The sequence below is a fragment of the Chaetodon auriga genome, chromosome 5 (genome assembly GCF_051107435.1).
Source record: "Chaetodon auriga isolate fChaAug3 chromosome 5, fChaAug3.hap1, whole genome shotgun sequence".
NCBI classification, from domain to species: domain Eukaryota; kingdom Metazoa; phylum Chordata; class Actinopteri; order Chaetodontiformes; family Chaetodontidae; genus Chaetodon; species Chaetodon auriga.
Window position 1 is genome coordinate 5,752,351 of NC_135078.1, and position 22,382 is coordinate 5,774,732.

At 42.8% G+C, this 22,382-nt stretch overlaps 2 protein-coding genes across 4 annotated transcripts in view; one reads left to right on the forward strand and one right to left on the reverse strand.

The window, feature by feature from the left end:
- cux2b (cut-like homeobox 2b) overlaps window positions 1–13,313 on the reverse strand; it is an 83,077-nt gene extending 69,764 nt beyond the window's left edge. For both annotated transcript variants that reach the window (XM_076730931.1, XM_076730930.1), the window contains exon 1: window positions 13,229–13,313. In XM_076730931.1, the coding sequence (XP_076587046.1) occupies window positions 13,229–13,291 (63 nt within the window). In that variant the 5' untranslated portion in view covers window positions 13,292–13,313. The remainder of the gene's footprint in view (window positions 1–13,228) is intronic.
- myl2b (myosin, light chain 2b, regulatory, cardiac, slow) lies at window positions 11,744–22,196 on the forward strand. 2 transcript variants are annotated; one of them, XM_076730932.1, is made up of 8 exons: window positions 11,998–12,051; window positions 18,282–18,327; window positions 19,613–19,702; window positions 19,817–19,892; window positions 20,298–20,402; window positions 20,544–20,622; window positions 21,571–21,619; window positions 21,724–22,171. In XM_076730932.1, exons 2-8 carry the CDS (start codon window positions 18,325–18,327, stop codon window positions 21,826–21,828), a joined length of 507 nt encoding a protein of 168 aa, XP_076587047.1. In that variant the 5' UTR covers window positions 11,998–12,051; window positions 18,282–18,324; the 3' UTR covers window positions 21,829–22,171. The 2 variants fall into 2 exon arrangements, with proteins under 2 accessions (XP_076587048.1, XP_076587047.1); XM_076730933.1 differs by lacking the exon at window positions 18,282–18,327 and having other exon boundaries at window positions 11,744–12,051; window positions 21,724–22,196.
- The last annotated feature ends 186 nt before the right edge of the window (window positions 22,197–22,382 follow it).

Genomic DNA, 22,382 nt, shown 5'->3' on the forward strand with positions numbered 1-22,382 from the left:
CCAAAATGACTCCCTGAATGACCGCCTTTGCATATTAAACAGACAAACAGACAATAGGGACACACTGCTGGAGGACATGAGAGCAGCTAAACACCAACAGTGTCGTGATAGTCTGGGGAACAGTAGACTCATAATACTGTATGTACAAATGGGAATCCAGCGGCTGATTGATAGCATATTAAACAGAACTGTGGTATTGCGTATCCACTGCACATTTTGACAAGGCACCTGCAAAACTGTTTTCAACATACATCAGCACCTATTCAGCATAACTGCATATAAAGTGCACTGCATCTCACTGTAACCAGAAAAAGAGGGCGATCAGGAGAGAGTCTGAAGAGGAAAGTAGAGAAAGTGCATGGCTACGGGCATGCAATCAGCAAAGAATTCAAAATCTCGCCCAGTTTATACCGTTCTATAATCAGAGAGAGAAGAAGGAAAACAACGCCATTGGCACCGCAGAAGAGGAATTCAAAACATTTTCATTAGTGAGCAAAAAAATAAAGTTCTCCTGAGTGAAAGCATTGCTTCTTTTTGCACAAGTCTGACGCTTAAGAATGAAGATTAGATGGAGGACAGGGGTTTTTATGTCAGGTCTGAACTCTGCAAAAGCCTTTCTTACAAATTAGTTACACCATCTGATTTAGATTGTTGTTCGAGTGTTTCATCCATTGTCAGTCAGAAAGTGGAGCACCAAAAATATGATGCAAGCAAAAAGCTACGATAAATAATTGGAATTTATTTTTCCTGATTTGCTTCCTGACTGAAAAATGGTCACTGCCACTCACGAGTTTCTGATTTTATGAGAGACTTATACTCTCAATACTCTGCCTGTAGGTCATGACGCCAACATGCCATCATGCCATGTACTGCAGTCAACATGGGAAATTTCAGTCCTACACGGAAACAGGATAATATTCACCTTTTTTAAAATGTTGGCTGACACTGTGACCCTGGCATTTCTTTAAGCATATCTGTTTATATACAGCATGTTCTGCATCTATAGGACAAAATATCATGACAAACCAATTCCAAACCTCGATGCCAGCCCTTTAGAGATGATATTACTCGATGTTGTAAGACTCTTTTGGTGTTTTGCTCTTTTGCTTTTTTCCCCCACCACCTAAGATCTGTGTTCATGCGCTGTAAATGGGATATGATCTTCCTGGCTACAGTCTATTGTTTTAATATCCTTGTAGCTGGAACCTTCTGTTTACTTTATTTCAGCTTTTCCATCACTGCCTCAGAGTCCTTCTGTTGTATTGATCTATATGTCATCTGCTCAGTCTTTCATCTTTCATGAAGCGATCTGTTTTGAAAAAAAAAAAAAAAAGCTATACACATACAATATTATAGTATTACTACAGTTATTAGTAAGGATCCATGAAACTTTGTTGTTCTGCTTCATAGTCTTTGTACTCATTTGTCTTTCTTCTCAGAGTGTCTGGATCTTGAACACCACGGCACCAACAGCATCCAATCTTTCTAGAGAGCTTTACATTTTATATATTTATTTATTTTTCTCTATTTCCCACCTAAACATTTGATACAACTGTCTCAAACTTTGCATCTACCATCTTTATGCTCCCTATTTCAGTCAAGGACAGTTCTGAAGTCAACAAGATTGCTTAACATTGTAAGAACAAAACTATTAATTCAGCCTCTGTTTGGGTCATGAAGCCTCATGAGGTGATCTACAGTATGACACTGTCACAGACACACAGCACGGTGATGTTGGACATTTTAAACCTTAAAGATTGTCCGTTTTACTGTTCTGTTTTCACTCTGACGTTTTCTAGATTTTAGGCCAGCGGGTGACATGAAAATGTCTTTTAAGCAGCATGGTGTGAGTAATATTTTCTATTTGCAATTTTAATTATGTTCGTGTTGTCATATTATTGATTCATCTTTCTGATTTGGATATATCGATTTAACCCCATCAGGACAGAACATCATTGATTTTATACCACATCGCAGCATTTGACCTTGTTTACTGAAGCATTTCACTGTTTGAAAAGGACACTGTGCAGGCAAAACTATCTTTTCATTCATATTCTAGTTTTTACTTTTTCTGTACAGTTGTACCCATAAAGTGTCAGAGTGGTCCTCCATACAGATTTATATTAAAAAAAAAAAAAAGTTCTTCACTCTGATCTTTACAAACTGAAGGATCCTGGAAGTGATCACACAATGAATGTTTGGGTTTTGGGTGTTTAAGAACCAGATGTGCATAAATGAGGAATACTCTGAAGAAGGATTATCTCCTCATAATTCTACCTACGTATCAAGTCATAACTAGACATCGTCAGCAGTTGCAGAGAGGTTCTGAACATTAAGTTTATGGGATCCTCATTATTTAACATGTTAGGGTCTCCCCACAGCCCAATGAAATTTTGATGGCAGTATTACAGCTAGTTTGTTGGCTCCTCACTCCTACTCACTACTTATGCAGATGCAAATGGGTAAGAGAAGTCTCTTTGGACAGACCCACACTCGCACAGGAAAAGACATTAGACTAATCCACCTTTCTGCTCTGATGTGGATAAATATTCAAGACCAATCTTCCAAAGGGCATGATCAGAGAGCGCTGGATTTGCTGCAGCCTTGGTGGTGGTGGTGATGGTGGTGCTGTTGATGCAGACATGCATGATGAGGCCGGACCCCTGCCTGGACAGGCCAGGGACTGCAGTGGTGCAGTGGTCTGAGCGAGCCATTTCCTGCCTCTACATCTGCATACAGTAAAAAACAAACATTCCTGTAAATAAAGATGGCTGTCCAGCAACTGTCTTCCCAGCGACAATGGTATTGACCGTAGTCAGATGCTCCGCTGATTAAAAATTGATCCATTTTGAAAAATCTAATCAACTGAATAGGATTCTTTCATATGTGGGGTGGGGTTGGGTGCGTTAGCTGGGGACGGAGGGGGTTGAGTTGCTGCTGACACAGAGAGGCAGACCTGTTATTAACCCCTGCACCTCCATGCAGCCCCTTGCACCCTGCTCCCCAGTTCACATCCCCCCCTGTGCCCCGGGACTAGACATGGCCCAGACGGTCTGAATTATTCAGCAGTCTGAGAGAGGCTCCGGCCACTTGGCCTATTAATGCCTGCCAGTAGAGGCTAGTGGCTCTAATGGCCAGTCCAGAGGAGCCCCTGTTCCCAGTGGACGGGAGGAGGGCTGCTAACGCTAGGCTGCAGGGGATGCGAGAGCAAATTCACCAGGGGCTGAGGTCGCAGCAGGTTAATGATGCCGCACGTCTAGACGGACGCTGGACTCACACCCTGCCCAAAAGGCAGTGGGGGACGGCGTTGGGATGCAATCATACTTCTATCTCTGAGGGAGAACAAGCCCCGCAATATTAAGTCTTCGGGCTTATTTATGAAAGAGCAGCATTGTTGACTTTGACCATGATCCAAAATTGACCTGATGTTCCCCCCTTAAAAAAAACACAAAACAATGAATATCTCCAAAGCCGCCGATATGACCAGACCTCATGTTATATCCCGGCAGCACAGCTAAGGCTAAATGAAAAGGAAGTGCAGTAAGTAACATTTATCACAAATGGATAAAGTGTTCTGACATAGCTGAACAAGGTTCATAATAGAGAGATTAAAAGATTGTCTACACAACCCAACTCTGATTACTCACAACCCCTTATCTTCACTGCACAAACAATCCCAACAGCTGGAGAGGGCCCTCAACTCCGGCACAAAGTCACTCAGTAATCAGGGCATCTCCCCCAGAGAGAAAGGGGATGAAGCTCAGGGTGCGACTCTCATTTGGGAGTGGCTCGGGTTGCCATGCGGTCTATCGCCTTGGTGATCGTGTGCATCCGCAATAGTGAAAACAGGCGTAAGGAAAAAAATGAGCCCCTGGGCGCAGCACAGATGATCCAGTCAACAACGGCAGCATACATGCTCTGTGTGGCATCTACCTGGAGGATTCCTAATAGAGAAAGCTCTCAGACAAAAAGTAATCATTGTTGCACCAGAACACTCAGTCATCATTCATTGTGAGGACACATACATTATAAAGTGCAGGCAGAGGAAGGTATTCTTATTATCATCTACTGGAGATTTATGCACTTGAAGGTTGAGCTCTTTGAGTGAGTGGGCTCGATAAGTCTGATGAAGCGGAATGAGTTCAGCCTTCAGTAGGTACTATCTGTGCTGGACTGCACAGGCACAACACACGCTCTTCCCTTATCCGGGATCTAATGCCAAGCACATTTACTGTTGAGGTCAACATCGCTGCCATGATTGAACCGAACCAAGGGCATCCCATGGAAGGCTACTGAGGGGACGCAGACACACCCCGCACCCATTTCCACAAATGTAATTTCCCCTGCTCTCCTCACTCAAGGTGACCAAGCACATCATTCAGAGACAGACGCGAAATGATCCTGATGGCCTCATCAGCAGCAGAGACTCTCCTACATTCAAAACAAGTCAGTGAAAGCATGCAGCGAGAGGAGCTCCTCCAAAACTACAAGCCATCCATTCATACATCCAAGGAACATTTTTGAAAATGTGTGGGCCAAGCAGAGAACCACATGCATAGCAAATTATTTTGCTTGGCTGCACCTTAAAATCATATGCTTGCTTATCATAAAGAAACACTGTATCACAGTATAAATATTGGTACTGCATTAATAGTCAATAGGATCATTTCCATATAGCATCAAGCTGCGATGAAATGTTGTAAGGATAAACATTCCTGTGAGGTCTGTGCCGATCTCCTGCAGTCAAGAACTCAGGACTGTCCACTTCACATGAACGTCCCCTGGTTTGTCATAAAAGTTGACCCCCCCACCCCCCACCCCCGCCACCTCAACCAAATTTCAGGTCCTTAGGCGTACTCTTCCTCCTGCTGCATACAGCAGAAGCCTGGAGCAATGTTTAGCTAAACCTGCTGGCCTACGTAGGCAGGGAGAGTCCCCAGAGGGCTGAACAATCAGACAATTTCAAGATCATGAAGCATTAAACCAATCCCGGCAGGGTACACTAATTAAACAGCCGAGCCCGGCACAGCCAACCAATCCCCACAGAGCAATTAAATCCATCCCCTCTAAAACACTGTGGAACCTGTCTGGGGAAAACTGCCGAGGAGTGAGAGAGAGGAGAGAAACAGGGAGAGGAGGGGAGGGGAGGGGAGGGGAAATATCATAAAATTCATCTGGAAAAAAAAAATAGAAAAAACTATAGGGGGAATGCAGCAGGAGGCTAACAAGGGAAATTGAAAAAGGAGCGACTCAATTCGGGTCTTTGTTCTTTTCTCCTTTTTTTGCATTAAGATTCAAAATGTCTGCCTTTTCTCTCAGCTGAGTGGGTGGGTGGGGGTCTGTGACCACATTTAAATGCAAAAATAGTGACCCTGTTGCGATCAAAAGTTGCATATTTAATTAAGATTACAAGGTCTGGAAAGCACTCGTGAGACTGAATGGAAAGACAGAATAGCCTCAAGGCCTATATTACACACCGGCAGAGCTGCTAACACAGTTGCAATCCCTAATCAATACCCCGATGCCCTCCACTACGAAAGTAAATGAACAGGTGACAATGGAGGCATGACATCACTGGGCTTTTCAGGGAACAACAAAACCAGATACAGTGAGAGGCAGGAGGCAGTGGAGAGATGCAGACTGATTTTGGGGTTATACTGCACCGCCTACACCCGCTGATAACTAATTAGGCCACATGTATTAACATATATAATTGCTGATATTAATAATGGATAATAAATCAATGGGGTGATTTTTTTTTTCTCCCCTCAAAAAAAGCTTATGGTTTGAATTCTCGTGTTATGTTATTTCCCCGGAGACGCTCCGACAAAGTGCAAGTGTATTTTGGTGGTGTTGAAGAGGAGCTGAGAATACCAAAGGGATATGACGACTCGTGCGGGAGCGACTGCAAACCGGAGGTGTGGACAGGGAGACAGACCTGCTCTTTTCCCCCCCGACTGAGGCGGTGTATAAATCACAGAGCCCAGCTTCATGTCTCCACTTCCTGTTCCTCTCCATTAAAAATGATAAACTGTACCTCTTGAAGCCACTCGCTCGCTTTAGGGTCCCAGTCTGCACCTTCCTGGTGAAGAAGCGAGAGTGCGCGGCTCAGATTTATTCCATCCCCTCCCATTGTTGGGGATGAATAAGAGAGTAATTAACTGTGTGGGGGTAGCAGCTGCACAAAGACAAGACCGGCTAGCACGACAAGCCTTATCCATCTGCTTTTGCTATAACACACCTTTTGTATTATTTTGACAAATAAGAGCACATCTGCTTAGTAATAACAAATTCCGGTTGAATACTCAAAAGACCACCGAGAGGCCGTCTTTCCCAGGTCTTCTCTCTTCCCACTTAAATGAGGACAAATGGGCCTTACAAAAGGGTGGCAAGCACAGGACTACTATTCCTCTAGTCTGGTAAACACACTCTGAACAGTGGCACATAATGAGAGCGGCTGGGATCCCCAAAGACAACCTGGAGAAGGTTAGTGAAGCATTGATCTCATGAGTGTGCCGGGCCCAGGAGCTGCTTTCACACCATGCTAACTCACGCTACATGACAACCAACGTCAGAACACACACCGTACAAAAGCTTGGCACTTGCACGTTTGGGAAATAAAGGCATGCTTTTTTTTTTTCTTCTTTGAAGTCATTAAAGACGAAATGGACAATGGAGGAATGAAACACAGCGAGTGAAACCCTGGCAAATACAGCTGAGGCATGCTAGGTAGAGAGAGAGAGAGAGATGGAGAGACAGAGAGAGAGACACTGAGAGAGGGAGGGCAGTGGGATTCGTTGTAAGCCCAGGAAAATGAACAAGAAAGGACGGGTGCTCAATACGTCTGCAGTGGCGTCAGACAGTCAAAACAAATAAAGCCAAGGCCGCGGTGGAGAAACGCAGCTCAATATGGACTTGCTGGGCATGGGACTGGCTGTCAGCAGGGAGAGAGGACACAGCTTTATACCCATGCCGATGAGCCATTACCTCTCTCCTCCTGATGCTTCCGCCCGCCTCACTGTGAGGGAGGAAGAGGCTGCCCTACCGCCATGAAGCCGTCCTCCAGCAGACTAATGTGTCCCTGAAGTTTTGTTAAAGCTGGTTATTTACTCCTGCAAAGCAATTGCTCCAGCCTAGGGGCAGTAGAACGGAGAACGCGCTGCTATGAAAAATCTGGCATCTCTTGCTATGAAGCACTGTCAACTACCAAGGGGACGTTCCTGCTTAAATATTAGGGGTACTGCTTTTTTTGGCACAAGGATTCATAAGAAAACAGCGAGCCTCCAAAAACAGAAACATGCAGGGAGCATTTTGGACGAAAAGATCAGAATATGACAGAGGATAACGACAAAATTCTCAGCACTCATTAGCCACAACAATCAGTGATCGATACTATGAAATCATACGTCCTCATGATGTCGATAACTTCAGCTGATCTGGTTCAACGGGCAGTTTAAAGGGTCAGTTCACCCAAATTATTAACATACATTTTGCCACTTACCTCGAGTGGTGTCTGGTCAAGATTTTGTTTGCTCAGCAACAATGTCCAATCCACAGAACATGCTGTCAACTTTTTGAGCTTTGACTATTTCTTTGGTAAAAACTAGCTCCAATGAGAACTGTTCACACACTGATCCACAAACATCATCCGCATCACGGCCCTACATCGCTATCTGCCACAGTCAGACATTTCAGTCACTGAGAGGCTCATGAAATTCTTTATAGGAAGAAATGTTTAAAAAAAAAGTCATCACGAAACTCCTTGTTTTCAGAGATCTTCAGGAAAAATGTCAGGCAGGTGCAAATTACAACCCTGATTCCAAAAAAGTTGGGACACTGTGTAAAACATAAATAAAACAGAAAGATTGAAAACAGTACAAAGACATTATATTTAATGTTTTACCTCGTCAACTTGCTTATTCTGAATTTGATGCAGCAGCATGTTTCAAACACGTTGGGACAGGAGCAGCTAAAGACTGGGAAAGATGTGGAATGTTCCAAAAACACCTGTTTGGAACATTCCACAGGTAAACAGGTTCATTGGTAACAGGTGATAGTATCATGATTGGATATGAAAGGAGCATCCTGGAAAGGCTCAGTCGTTCACAAGCGAGGATGGAGAGAGGTTCACCACTTTGTGAACACATGATCGGATAAAAGATGTTACGACATGGACTCAGGGACAGTTCGTTGGAAAATACAGCTCGTTTGCAAATGACTGCATTCTGCTTTTCTTTACGTTTTCTTTCTGTCTCAACTTTCTTGGAATCGGAGTTGTGCCATAATAAAAAAACACAATTTACTCGAACTGACAAAGGTCTCCATCACCGTCAACACAAAGCATGTAAAATCAAAGTTGGCGTAGGGTTTTGTATTTTACTTACCTACTTCGAGCTGTCAGCAGCAGTGTGCTCAGTGCTGCCCTCAGCAGCCAGAAGCTTTGTTACTGCAGTGCGACTAAAGATGGAATACCTTTCCTTACATACGGAAACCTCCATCTCTCATTTTACACGGTTTGTATTGATAGTAATGGAAGAGATCTTGGTCAGAATAATAAAATATAAATCATTTTCACCCATATCATAGGTCACTAAAGAGGACTGCCTAATTTTAAGTCTTTCTGTAACCAATTTCACGAGCCAATCAGGGATGCAAATGTCTGATTTCAGTCATACATATTATGATCGTTCTGTGTCGGAGCTATGGATCGTTGTTTCTTGAAAGACACTTGCTGCAGCAAACACGGAAAAGAAACTGCATTCACTGCATTGGAGGCAAAGATCTCCGAGACGTACATGTCAAAACCTGGGAAAATGAAACCAGTGCTAAATGCACGGCGACATAGCACTAAAGTCTTTTTTTTTATCTTAAGCACGAACCAATCCTTTAATATTACAGCTTTCGGGACATTTCAAGTATACAATCACTGATACAGACTGTAACATCATCTCACCAGGCCTTATCAAACAGCAGCACATACAGCAGTCTGCAAACAGGAGCACAAGCAAGGCAAAATGATTGGATAGGTATGGAAATCTACTTGAAGGAAGGTCAAAGTGATTAAGCTGACATTAATGACAGGCCTAGTCTTCCTGTGAGAATGCTCACCGTAGCTGTCTCTAAACCCATTTGTCATTCTGCTTCCAACGCTGAAGCATCTGCTTTGAAGTCTCTACCACTAATGCTACACAGAGAGGTTAAACAGCTTAATGCTGAAGTCTGTTTCACTCCTCTCGCTCTCTAATGTTCCCTGCGTTTTATGTACCGGGGTTATGGCTCCTGGATTTCACATCTCAATTTGCCCCAGATAGTCCTGTAAAAGCTCCCCTCTTTCTTATTTGCTTTGTTGTCACTGTCAAAGGAAGAGAGGGGCAACCCGAAGGATATGGGACCGTGACAGACATGCCCCACCCATCGATTCACAGGAATGGTAATAATGAAGCCATGTTAAGAAATGTTTACATGGGAGGCATGTGCGACTCAGACCGGGGCTGCTGATGATGACGATGGGGCAGCTTTTACATTTTACAAACACATCACTTAATCTGCTGGAGATTTGAAAGGCCTGACAACAAAAGACAAGTACTGAAAATGGGATAATGAGCACATATAGCAGCACTGTGGAGGTCATCTTTAAAGCCTTTTATATCCATCACAGCATATGAATAAAATGATACAGTCATTATGATAAATAATACAAGATCTGAGACGCTCTGGACTTACTTACTCTCCACTACAATGAGATTATGCTGATGCATTTGACATTAACAATATCAGCAAACAAATATATGAAAGCATGAATGAAAGGGAGACAGAGACCGATTTTCACAGCCAATTTGAGATTGCAGGGTTTGTGTGTGTGTGTGTGTGTGTGTGTGTGTGTGTGTGTGGGAGCTACTGGCAAACAGCACACAGAGCAGGCTGGCAGCGGAGGCAGCCAGGCTCACAGGCTGCAAAGCAATTTCACTGTTTGGCAATACTGTTGTCTCTGTGTGCGGATTAGAGCTGACACCAGAGCAACTGAGTCATGCTAAATGTAGTACAATCACAAGCTTTTGTTCCTGATCTAAAACCCCACTGCCTCTTAGATTCATGGAAGAGAGAGTGGAAACAAGGCTAAAAAACGGTAACAAATAAGCGGAGCATTATTTCGCCGTATGAGCGCAGCATTGCGCCATCGCTAAAAACAACAGAGGGATAAAAGTAACTGGCAGTGCAGGCACGGAGCCCAAGTTCTGTAAAGTAAAATCAAATTAAAGTCTTTTTGGTCTGCTCTGAGATGAGATCCTTGCAAATGCTTTTTTTTTTCCTGAGTGCTTAAAGGGCAATTAAAAAGGCATAAGACCAAGACTGTAATCAAACTACTTTTCCACCTGGTTTGAACACATCCTCATCACCTGCCTCTGCAAAGTCTTTCTACAGACCCACTGCTCTCTCTCCAGGTACAGTATTGGCCCAGAGTTGTTTTTGGGCCTGGCAGGACCTGGCAGGACAGACCCTGACCCGTCCTTTTCATGCTCGCCCACGGAAATGCCATCTGGCTGGTGTGAATGATTACCACAGCAACGGCCGGGTGACCTGCAGCCAGCAGGAACCAAGGTCACTCCACCTCAGCGCTTCGCACTTTCCCTGCCCTCTTTTCATCAGCCTGCAGGTGAATTATTCATCCTGTACAACTCGGAGGCACAAATCTACTGCACAAACACTAAAAAACTGCACACTCAGTTTACTGATATAATAACTTGTAATGAGAAAATAAATGTTCCAGTATGAAGTGCCAAAATAAACAGCGCATAGATGTCCTCAGATATAGCAAGAATACTGTTCTATACGGGCTTCGGCGGTGAAACAGCTGTAAAGATTTTACACAGCCGGAAACTGGCTCCAACCATGACTGAATGAGAAATAGTGAATTAATTGATTTCTGACACATGTAGCAGACGATGTCACATTTAAGCTACAGGCATGCTTGCAACCAGAGGCATGTAAGAATATTTACCAGAGCTGCTGCTGAAAGATAATGTGATCACATCCTGTGAAATATTCAAAGCGTAAACGCAACAGAATTTCAGTGGAACACGAAAAAAATGCAAACTGTCAAATGATCATTACCAACAACGCGGCCAACTGTATGTGATTTGACATACCGGGTGAGAAGCGTGAACAGAAAGGGCACTTTTCCACATAGAGGACAAAGTCAAGGTGCGCTATTCAGAGTTGCTATAATTCAAGCCAATTTACATCTATATGTGCATTTTAGCCTATGTCATATATAATGTGACTGTGTGGACTAATTACATCATGTCTTCATGCAAAGGTTTTACAAAAATAACCTGTATGTAAAATGATCCAGGTGATTTACAGCGTTTCACTTGTGGATGACAGCATCACCTGGACTACAATGAAGCATCCAAAAGCCTAAAACCAGGGATGCTGCAGAGGTAAACAACTACATTCATTTCACCCACCTTGAACCTATTGGTGGAATTATTTAGTCACCTTTCTAAACCTTCTGCAGTAGATTTAGGCACTACTACTACTACTACTCCACCTCACAGCATGCAGTATGAAAGAGATTCATTTTACATGAGGATAAGGTCATTCAAGGGAACACAAGCATGAACTAACACTTTTCTGCAGGTATCGTGATTTTTTCTTTCGTATTAGTGGCCGCATGCCTTAAGATGATCACTGACTGGAGGCTAACCTTTTTATTATATACCACTACATCACTGCTCATGACACTAGGTAATGGCTTGGGCATCCTTAAGGGGCACTTCAGATTTAGCTCCCAGGCTACTCGGTCACATTTAATGAAAAACCTTGAATGTCCACATCTATCACAAATGTTCCACGGTCCTCTGGAGCCGGGGTGAATCAGTACCAGAGCCTGCAGAGAGGACGCTACATGAAGCCCGCAACAACAATAGCTCCTCGCCCCTGTGGATCCCAAGCCTGGATGAGAGAGAGGTCCAGCGGCTGGGAGCTGGAATAACACTCGACCAGCGCAACACAACCGAGAGCCACCACAGATCTGCTTTCTGCTCCTCGGTAGGCTTTTCCGAGAGGACCCGGGCTGCCATGCTCCTGTCATTTCTCATGTTACAGAACATCAGTCAAACGGCAGAGACGCTGCCCTTGCGCCGGCCGAGGCTGATTTACAAACATTAGCGGGGAATACAATTACACAGCCCCCCCGGCCGAGCAGCCCTATGCGGCTTCAGGAGAGAGGAGAGGAGGGGTGTGGGGAGGGGGGGGGGGGTGGACACTGAAAACAGCGTTTAGCTTTTCAAACCTTATTTCAGCGTTTGCTTTCAGGAATACAGGCGCAAAGCCTGTCAGCACTGCGGTTTAGAGATGGAACTTTGGGCTAAAGGCTACGGAGCTGACATGCTAGTTAACGGCACGGTGTAGGTTCATGTTATGGCTGCTCACCTGCCACATTCTCCACCATATCAACTACATTTTGTCCCGGCGACATTAACACAGCAGCGTTTACTCCAGGGTTCACTTCAAAGCTCCTCTCTCTCTCTCTCTCTCTTATGTTTCTTTCTTTTTTTTTTTTTAAACTACCTGGCTGGAGGTTGAACTAACGCGTCGAAACGTCCAGTCTACACAAATGGCAGATATAGCTTTCATAAAAGGTTCCGACACAATGTCAAGCGTCCACAAAATAAACTTTCCCAATCACAAATAAAAACTTCCCAACATGCAAATTCTTCACGATACAAAAAAACGGGACAGAAAAATGTTAAATTACAAGAATTGTACTATAGCCTACTGAAAGGTGCAGCAGCAACGCAACGGCCGTCGACACGAACCGCATAAAACATTAAGGAGGCTGAAAAAGTTACAGTCTACGTCCAAGAAGAGACATTCAGGGCGCATTAAAAGTTTCCTACATGTCAGTGCGGCGGGGCTGGTCGCGGACAATAACCACAACCAAAAAGCAGAAAGGCGAATGCATGTAAACATCAGTGCTGTCCGCGGTGCTGATCCCAGATCGGTGTGGCTAACGCGGAGGCTGTGCTGCTCCACGGTCGCTCCACCGCTGATCAATGATTGAACTGAACAAAGGCAGAAGAGGGATCAATTTCTAATAACTATCAATGCGAACGCCGCTAGCTTTCGCCTTACATTCACCCGAAACAAGGTAACACACGCCAGAGTACAGTCACAAGACATACCGCTGGAAAAATAAGCCGAGAAAGGTGAGAATAGCACTAACCTGAAGCCGCCGTAGATCAAATTTCTTCCAATATTGAAACATCGATCCTACATCGGCGGCCATCTTGGGGGATATTGAGGAGATTTTTTTCAGCGGCTGCAATAAATATGTGGGCTGGATTCCCCCTCGTTAAACAACGTTTACGATCACCGGTCCCACTTTAAAAAAAACACAACGAGCAGACTCAACGCGACACTCCGCCGATGTGTTTGACAAGTCCACCGACATGTTTTTGTGGGAGTAAGACGGAGAAAAGTAGACGGTATATTTTTGGCGAAGTGCCCAAGTCTTTGTAAAGTGAGGAGCGAGCGCGTCCGAGCCTCCGTCCACGACATTAACTGCACAATTGCACTTGATTTTGCTTTGGCAAAGTTATCAATACTGACGTAAAGCCCCGGGTTGATCGATACCGTCTGGAAAAGGGAAGGAGATGATGTGTAGATTAGTGGAGTTCAGGGAATTTAGCCAAGCCTACTTTTTTTTTTCTTTTTTTTTTTTTTCTTATTACAGGAGCACACGGGACAGTAAAATCAGAGGCAGCTGGAAAACAGAAATAAGCTTCATTATCGACTATTATTCAAATATGACTTAGTGCACGCGTCGTTTTCCCGTTTGTGCGAATGAGATGAACATATGCGCCTTTTAGATGGTCCATATTTTACATTTCTGCTCTATATGAACTGTACTCTTACAGTAATGCACTGCAAAGTTTATTCTTTGGACACTGTCTTTTAAAGTGCTGTGCTTACGTTGAAGCCACTGAAGTAGCCTTTACATTTATGACATTCATTTCAAAAGCCATTCACTAGAGCTCAGCATTATTACTTAGACAGATATCGCAAATTTAAGCCCCCACTGAATAATATTTAACATTTCATACGTTGCCATTATGTTTTTTTCTCTATATTTGGATTTTTACCCATTTCCATACACATGGTCGAAGCGTGTGTGACTGCATTGATCACTGTCTAACTGTGCATTCACATTCATAAAAAGAATAAGAATGAAAAAATATGAATGCATGAAATGTAAGACCATACAAATCAGAACAAACCAAAATGCAACATTTAAGATAAGATTGTAGGCAGATATTAAGTGCCACACATTTTTACTTTGCCGTACTTAATAAAGCATGAAGCTGCTCTTCACCTTAAAATAAGTCATTCCTCTGGTCAGGGAGCACACATGGGCTGCTGTGCTGCTGCCACACTGGTGCCAGGAGCGCCCCCTGCTGACACACACGCTCACAGGCGAGGTGATGTGCACATGAGCTTTGTGCGATTTCCTCCATTAATTACACCATTATTACCGAGTGAAGGTATCCATCAAAAGCAATGGTTTAATCCATGTTCCACCTCCTGATCACCAGCCTCGCAGTGTACAGTAGCTCCTAGCTGATATCTCTTATGAAAACCAGCCCAGGTAGCAAATAATATCCTCATGGGTCATATTTTTAGCACCTTGGGGGACAAAGACATATTCCTCTGCCAGAGACAAACACCTCAGGGGAGAAGTCAAGGAAGATTATTAAAAGTTTTGCTTATTGCATTTTATTTGTGGCTCGAGGGTGAGGCTAAAATGCAGGATTCAAATGCAATAAAGAAGACAGCGATGTATCACAAAACCAGAATTCACAATCGAGCAAAAGAAGGCAGTTTTTAATATTGACAACTCATTACAGCACGTAAGAAAACATCTAATCTGTTTCCTCTGTGGTGATGTTGAACTCTTGTTATTTCCTGACTGAGTTTTCATCCAAAATGAAGCATTTAAGGTAATGGACATTTGAGTGGAGGGTCTGATCAGGATGCAATACACTTTGTAATAAACGCAACGTTTCCTTACACACAATAAGTCTGTGAGACACTTCTGCAGAGGGAGGAAGGGCAGGGTGAGCTAGCAGTGGAGAGTGATGGCAGAACAGGCTGAACCCTGGACCAGGACGCTTCAGCAAGTAAGGACACACAGGACAGACTGTTTTCTCAGTTGAATCTTTGACCTCACACACCAGAAAGAAAAAAAAAAAAAAGCACTTTTGCCAGCAGATCTAGCAAAGTGTTTGTAATCACAGCCATTTGCAGATGCCAGAGAGGAACACTGTGTTCTGGCTCAACAGTAATGTGGAGCACCCCGGCTCTGTGGGGACCCAGGTGGGACCTAAAGCCACAATCTCCTCTTCTAGATGCTGATGCTTTGTCTGTAGGGCCTTTGAATCCACTTTTTTTTTTTAAATGAAAATTGCTGAATCACATGGACTCAATTAGTTTAGTTCTCAATTAGTCCTTCTGAATATAATCTTGACCTAACATTCACCACTGTCATGGGCAAAGCACTGTGGGCCTCTATCGGCACCCTTGTCACCTCATTCAAATTAATACATTATTCTGGATTTAAAAAAAAAAAAAAAAAAAATTAAGAAGTAATCCATGATTATTTAAAATGAGCAGTGTGCACACAGAAGGGAAATGATCCGAGTGTGAAGGAATGATTGTTGTGATACGGTCACTGAACGAGGGATTTCAAATGACGGTGTTGTTTGAAAATGCTGACAGTATATTTAATGAAATGACATGTCGCTGCTGAGTGATAGCAGCTTCTGTGAGCTTGTTTGGTGATTTTATAGTGCTGAAAAGCAGCACCAGTTGTACGAACAAATTGTCCGATGTCTTGCACATTTTCTACGGCAAGTTTCTGCCACTGCGAGACTGCTTATCTCTTGTTTTGCTGGAGTGTGTATGTATCGTGCTCTCTGGGACCCACTCAGTCATCAGTGAGATAGAGATTCATTTAAAACAATCTGACAACATGTGCACTATCACAAAGACCGTAGCACCCTGACTCTGGTGTAATTTTAACCCCTCTATTTTGACTGTGCGTAAATGTTTTATCATTTTTAGTTACTTTTTAGCAGTTGTTCCCACAGTTAACACTTCAGTCTTTATGTAACCAAACTAGTACTTAAAGCAAAATAGAATGACAGGTCTCTGCTTTGACTGCGCAGGTTCACATGTGCAACAGCATGACATTATAGCTCTGAACATGAGCAAGGTTAAGTCCTGAAGCCATAATTATATGCATTCCAGGAGTCTCTTCCTTCACCTAGTAAATGTGTTATTCAGAACGAGAGCCTGCACTTCAGCCTCTTTACGTTCGCATGAACAGCAGAGCTAAAACTCCGAGTGTTATGCAAAGAATCATATCACACTTTATGATTTATCTTCACAAATACAGGTATGTCCTGTGTAGCAGATTCAAAACAATACAAGGACCTGCCTGTATTAATGAAGATAACTATGCATCTGCACGTTGCATTAAAATGAATATTTTGCAGGTCGGGTGATTAGTCGGCCATATTAAGGTTTATTAAAATATTCATAAGAAAATGTGATAATGTCTTGCAATTTTTATGAATAGAAATTATATCAACATAATTAAATACCTCATTTGGTGCATGATGCAGTTCAATTCCCAAGTTATTTTAGTGGAGCTAAATGCTACAATACGTTAAGAAGAATACGAATACAGCCTAGAGTTTGTTTAAAATCAGACGGGACAACAAATGTGGAAACAACAGTGAGTGGATTCAGTGCGTTGCTGAGGATGAGTCGAGTTCAGGTTTCCGCGGTAGAGCTGTGGATTGCTAGCACTACCCACTGGACAAGAGAGGTAAATGAATGGTCAGAGAAACACAGGAAAGGAGCCTGCAGAGTAGGCTTGTGACAAAACACCAGCTCCACTGCACATGCTAGTCATACGGTCAAAGAGTGTCCACTAGTTGTTGCCATAGTTTGGTACAGACTTACAATCTGTTACTGTTAAGCAGTTGTTTTTCTGCTGGGCAGCTTGTAGACTTTGGTCACAGCAGAGTTAAAGCAGGCATAATATTAACAATGTAGGTGTTTCAGTAAGTCATGCCTGTGAGTCATTATGCACAATAGCACCATCCTGTAAATGGAACATTTAATTGCAATGCAGCTTTAATTAAGGTTATTAACTAGACCTGTGCTTTTCATGCTGAGACATGTCAAAATATCTGCTGCCAGAAAGGTGCTTTTCAGTCACAAAATGTAAATGAACACTTAAACGTAGTAATATGCCTTCATCCTCAGAAACACGTTCTGAGAAAATCAACTAGAAAGTAAACAGCTATTAAAAACAACAACAACACACAATTCAAATGATCACCATAAAAGCTCTAACTACTCCTCCAGCCTGGTGACCCTGTGTAGTTTTCATTTGCAGTCCTGTAACAGTCAGTTGGCCCAAGATCTAAAAAAAAAATAATAATAATAAAAAATAATAATATATTAATATTATGTATTAATTCAAAACTTTGATCAAATACTCTAAACCTCCAGTGAAGCTGTCTACCAAGTGCTTTTCAGACCTCAAATCCATCCATCTAAAATGTGAGGTTAACTTTAACTTTAACTATAAAATAAAGAAAAATAAACTCCTTCTTTGATTTTTGACTTTCCTGTTAAAATCCACTTCCTTTGCCTGTTATGTATGATATAAATCAGCAATATAAGTGTAAAACTATAGTTCAATTTCACAAACTGAAAGAAAAGCTGAAGAACATTGTTCATGAAACACATCATCATATGAACAATGTTTTCCACAGCACGGCATGCTGTTGAGGATCTGGTCTCACTGGGGCTCAGAACGCTTTAGCTAACAGTTCCGTTTATCGCGCTACCAAGAAACAGCTCCAATCATGACCTAGCTTTGGCCCCTGTGGACCACTAACTGGCCAGCTGGGTGATGGATCCCATCAAATGCAACTGTCAGTCACGAAACAACTGTCCCCCCTGAGCCAAAGCTATGTCCTATTGTTATTCTTGGCTCTCAGTAATGGGGTATGTGTGTTTGGCTATTATCCCTAAATCTCATGAAGTCAACAATGGGGGCAGGTGGTGGCGAGGGAATAGTCTTTTTTACCTGGGTCTCTGCCTAAAGAGGGCATGGAATATTTATAGCCCATAAGCATGCGCCATTATGGAAAGGAGTCAGTATATCTACCCCTTGTTTTGTGTGCTGCTCCACCATAAAGCTGCAGGGATATTCCTTAGTCTTCACCCAGCTACCACTGAAACATGGTGAGTGGACACACATTTCATTATCGCTGTATTTAATCGTGTTTTAAGTAATACCAGCCTGTAAGGAGACGTCTGCAGCTGCATGGCTAATGTGTTTATAATATGTTATATATTTATATAATATACTGTCATGGCATGTTTTGAATTATACATCTTGCTTCTCACACCAATGATAATGAATCAATATTCTCCATGTCAATATGCTTATGGATACTGAATACAGATCATCAGAAAAAAAAAAACATCAATAGGACAGTGCTCCAGTTGTCCTACTGATGACTTATTATTTTTGTCTACTCACAGTGCTGAAAATGAAATGGCAAACATATGAACTGGTAATTGTAGCATGCAGAGAAGTGTAGAGGAAAGAGGAGATAAGGGGAAAGGAAGCAAGAAGAGGACAGGACTGAAAGGTAGAGAAGGAGAGGACAGGAAAAGGAGGAGAGGAGTCAAGAGAAGACAGGAAAGGAGAGGAAACAAGGAGAGGACAGGTGAAGAGAGGAAAGAGAGGAGGGAGAGGAGAGGAGCAACAGGTGCCGAATAATTAACTGTATTATTTTGATGATGGAGGTTTCTGCTGGTCCTCTCGGAGTGATCTGCAATAGGCAGCATCAAGAAACAGCAAATTCTGCCTCACATCCCATGATTTCATGAATCCTCTTTAAACAACATAAAGAAATAAATAAAGCTGAGTGCCAGAGGTCCCGTCCCTGAGATACACAACTGCTCGAGAGCTAATCCACAACAAGGGTTAGACAGCAGCTGTCGAGAGGCCCCTGAATCCAAGCGATATGATGTCATCGCGCTGCATCCCCTTACACTGTTTTTCACAGTTCCTTGGCAGTCATGTAAATAGCTCGACATAATCCTTGTCTCCGAGGGATTTCTGATCAAACAGGGCTCAGTGTACCATCCTGTCATCACCCAGGCCCTATAGAATAATCCCTCGTGATCCTGGGACTGCGGGAGTGCGGGCAGCGGACCACACCCTCCGCAGGCTTAGTCTGCATTCTCACAAAATTGGAGGCTTGAGTAAATATTTCCATAACAAACTGACAGTGTTTGTAATCCCTGCTAATGAAATGCATGCCCCGGTGTAAACCTCGCCTGTTGTGCAATTAATGCGCACACACTCGGCAAGTTTGCCGATCATTGTCTCGTTTATTGTAAGCGCGTGTGTCACGGTAAAAGCGATAATGAGTGAAGCTGAAGCAGAGGGCCAGGTGATGACGGTGCCACGCTATAGTACTGGATCTAACAGCAGTGTCACTGTCAAACCCTGCAGGCCCCCAAGAAAGCCAAAAAGAGAGCAGAGGGAGCCAGCTCCAATGTGTTCTCCATGTTTGAACAGGCCCAGATCCAGGAGTTCAAAGAAGTCAGTGCTCTGCCAAATGTTTTCTTTCACGTTGAATTTCAGCAGCGCTCTGTGGTGAGTGCTTACTGTGCCTCCTGGAGACACAGCGTGTAACAATACAACTCCTGTCTGCAGGCTTTTACTATCATGGACCAAAACAGAGACGGTTTCATTGACAAAAATGACCTGAGAGACACCTTTGCAGCATTAGGTAAGACCACCAGCATGTCTGTTTGTGTGGATATGTCTCTTTTGTGTTGTGAGGGTTTCAGCAGTTGGTCGATTGACAGAAAACTATTTGGATAATAATAATTTTCAAAGGGAAGTGGAAAACATTCTGTGGTTCCAGTTTCTCAAACAGGAGCTTTTGCTGCTTTTCTTTGTCTTATGTAATGTCAACTGAATATCTTTGGTTGTGGACAGTCACTCAGACAGAACAAGCAATCTGAGGATGTCACCTTAGGTTTCTGGGACATTGTCACTTTTTTCTAACATCTTATTGACCAAACGATTCACCAATTAATCAAGAAAATAATGGTGAGGTTAATCAATAATGAAAATAATCATTAGTTGCAGCTCTAAACCCTATTCCACCTTATCTTCCATCCTTGTCTAGGCCGTTTAAATGTCAAGCAAGAAGAGATTGATGAGATGTTGAAGGAGGCACCAGGACCCATTAATTTCACAGTCTTTCTCACCATGTTCGGAGAGAAACTAAAAGGTGAGGGGGTTGTTCTGTAGAGCCCTGAGCCTGATTACATATGTAGATAACAATTCAAAAACTGTCAGGCAATTCTTGGAAAGAGATAATACCTTTGTTTTAATTCTTCATCAACTCAGCGCTGCCACCATTCATCTTTAGGTGCTGACCCCGAGGAGACCATCCTGAATGCATTCAAAGTCTTTGATCCTGAGGGAAAGGGGACGTTAAAGAAAGACTTGTGAGTAGCAGTCTACATCTCTGTTACCGGATAAGGTGACTGTCCAGTCCGCTCATCAGCCCGTGGTACTGCAGCAGATACTTGTACTCGTGTTCTCAGCCATAATTTGCTTGCAGTCTGCTTCACTCTGAGTGAACAGGCTGTTGCTGGGATGGGCATTGCCTTTTACTGTGCTTTGGTGAGGTGCCTGCACAGAGCCCAAAGGCTACTAAAAGACACTATTGACCCCAGTCACAGCCTGTTCACTCTGCTGCTGTCTGCCAAGCCATACGGAAATATCTGCTGCTGTACCACCAGACTACAGAGCAGCTTCTTTCCTCAGGCTGTGAGACTCCTCAACTCATCCTCCACAATCACCACAAATACTTTACACTGACACTGGACAGATTGTACATACTTTGTGGGAGCATACATGGATAGATATAGACAGACAGGTGACAAATTCAAGGAAAATGCAGTTGCCTCCACGTAGGTGCAATGCATAGTACAATTAAGCAATTAGCAACCAGTCATGCTAAGTGGCATGTAGAAAAATGCTGAGCAGGTCCATGTGCATGTGATTTGTATCAAGGTGGAAAGAGGAAAAGATCTGAAAGTTATTTGAAAGAGACAGGAGCTTCAGTCAGAACTGCTGTCCCTCCAGCAGAGGTCCAGAAATGTGTAGAATCATTGCAAAGGTGCATTGAGGCTATCCAACCTTACTAAGACACATTATGTTGTTGTTATCCTGTAATATTCCACCCATCTTTATATTATAAGTATATGTATATAGGTAACTGTATATTGATTTTATCTTTCTTTTATTCTATTCTACCCTAATTTAAATATGTATATGTTTTTGTGTGTGAAGCATGAAGACACTACAACTTGCATTTCATTGTGGCCCCCTGTGTTGTAAAATGACAGATAAATCATGCTTGATACCTTGACCACTACTTGTCTTTACAGTGTGACGGAGATGCTGACGACCCAGGCAGACAGATTCACCCCTGAAGAGGTCAGAGCTCCACCTCAGACCATGTTGGAGCGTGACATTGTTGAGTGTTTATAAAAGATGTTCCTCACTCAAAAACATCATCTCTTTTTACTTCATGCCCATAGATGGAGCAGATGTTTGCGGCATTCCCTCCAGATGTGGCCGGAAACCTTGACTATAAGAACCTGGTCTACGTGATCACACATGGTGAAGAGAAAGACCAAGAGTAGATTCATTATTCCGGAGACTGACCTCTGAGACATTTAAATCAATGGGTTATGATCATGCTGAGATATGTGTATGAGTATGCAGGCTATAGCAGAGATAAATAACTAAAAATAACTATTTCACATATCAGTTTCAGCTTTTTGAATGACATAATTGTGTATTATTGCATTAATTATGCACTAAGTTCATTATTATAATATGTGTAGGTATGCCTCTTATTATACTTTGCACATGTAATCTTAATATATAATCAGTGAAATTAAAAATTCATGTGCACACAGAAAAGGAAGTGCTTAAAGTGTTTTGATATTGTATGCTATGGGATATTTTTGCTGTATGAATAAAGCAAGGGAGGGTTGATATCGCTGGCAATTGCACTGACTTTATTTGCACAGCCGTAAAGTTTTGATGATGTAGGAGATTTCCAGTGGTCAAGAGGTTAAACGCGCAGGCCTGTGAGGATGTTAGCTAATCCCAGTGTGAGAAACAACAATTACTCTTTTCCATTTAGCCCCAGGGAGATAGATTTGTGTGCGGCTTTACTTTCCATAGTTGG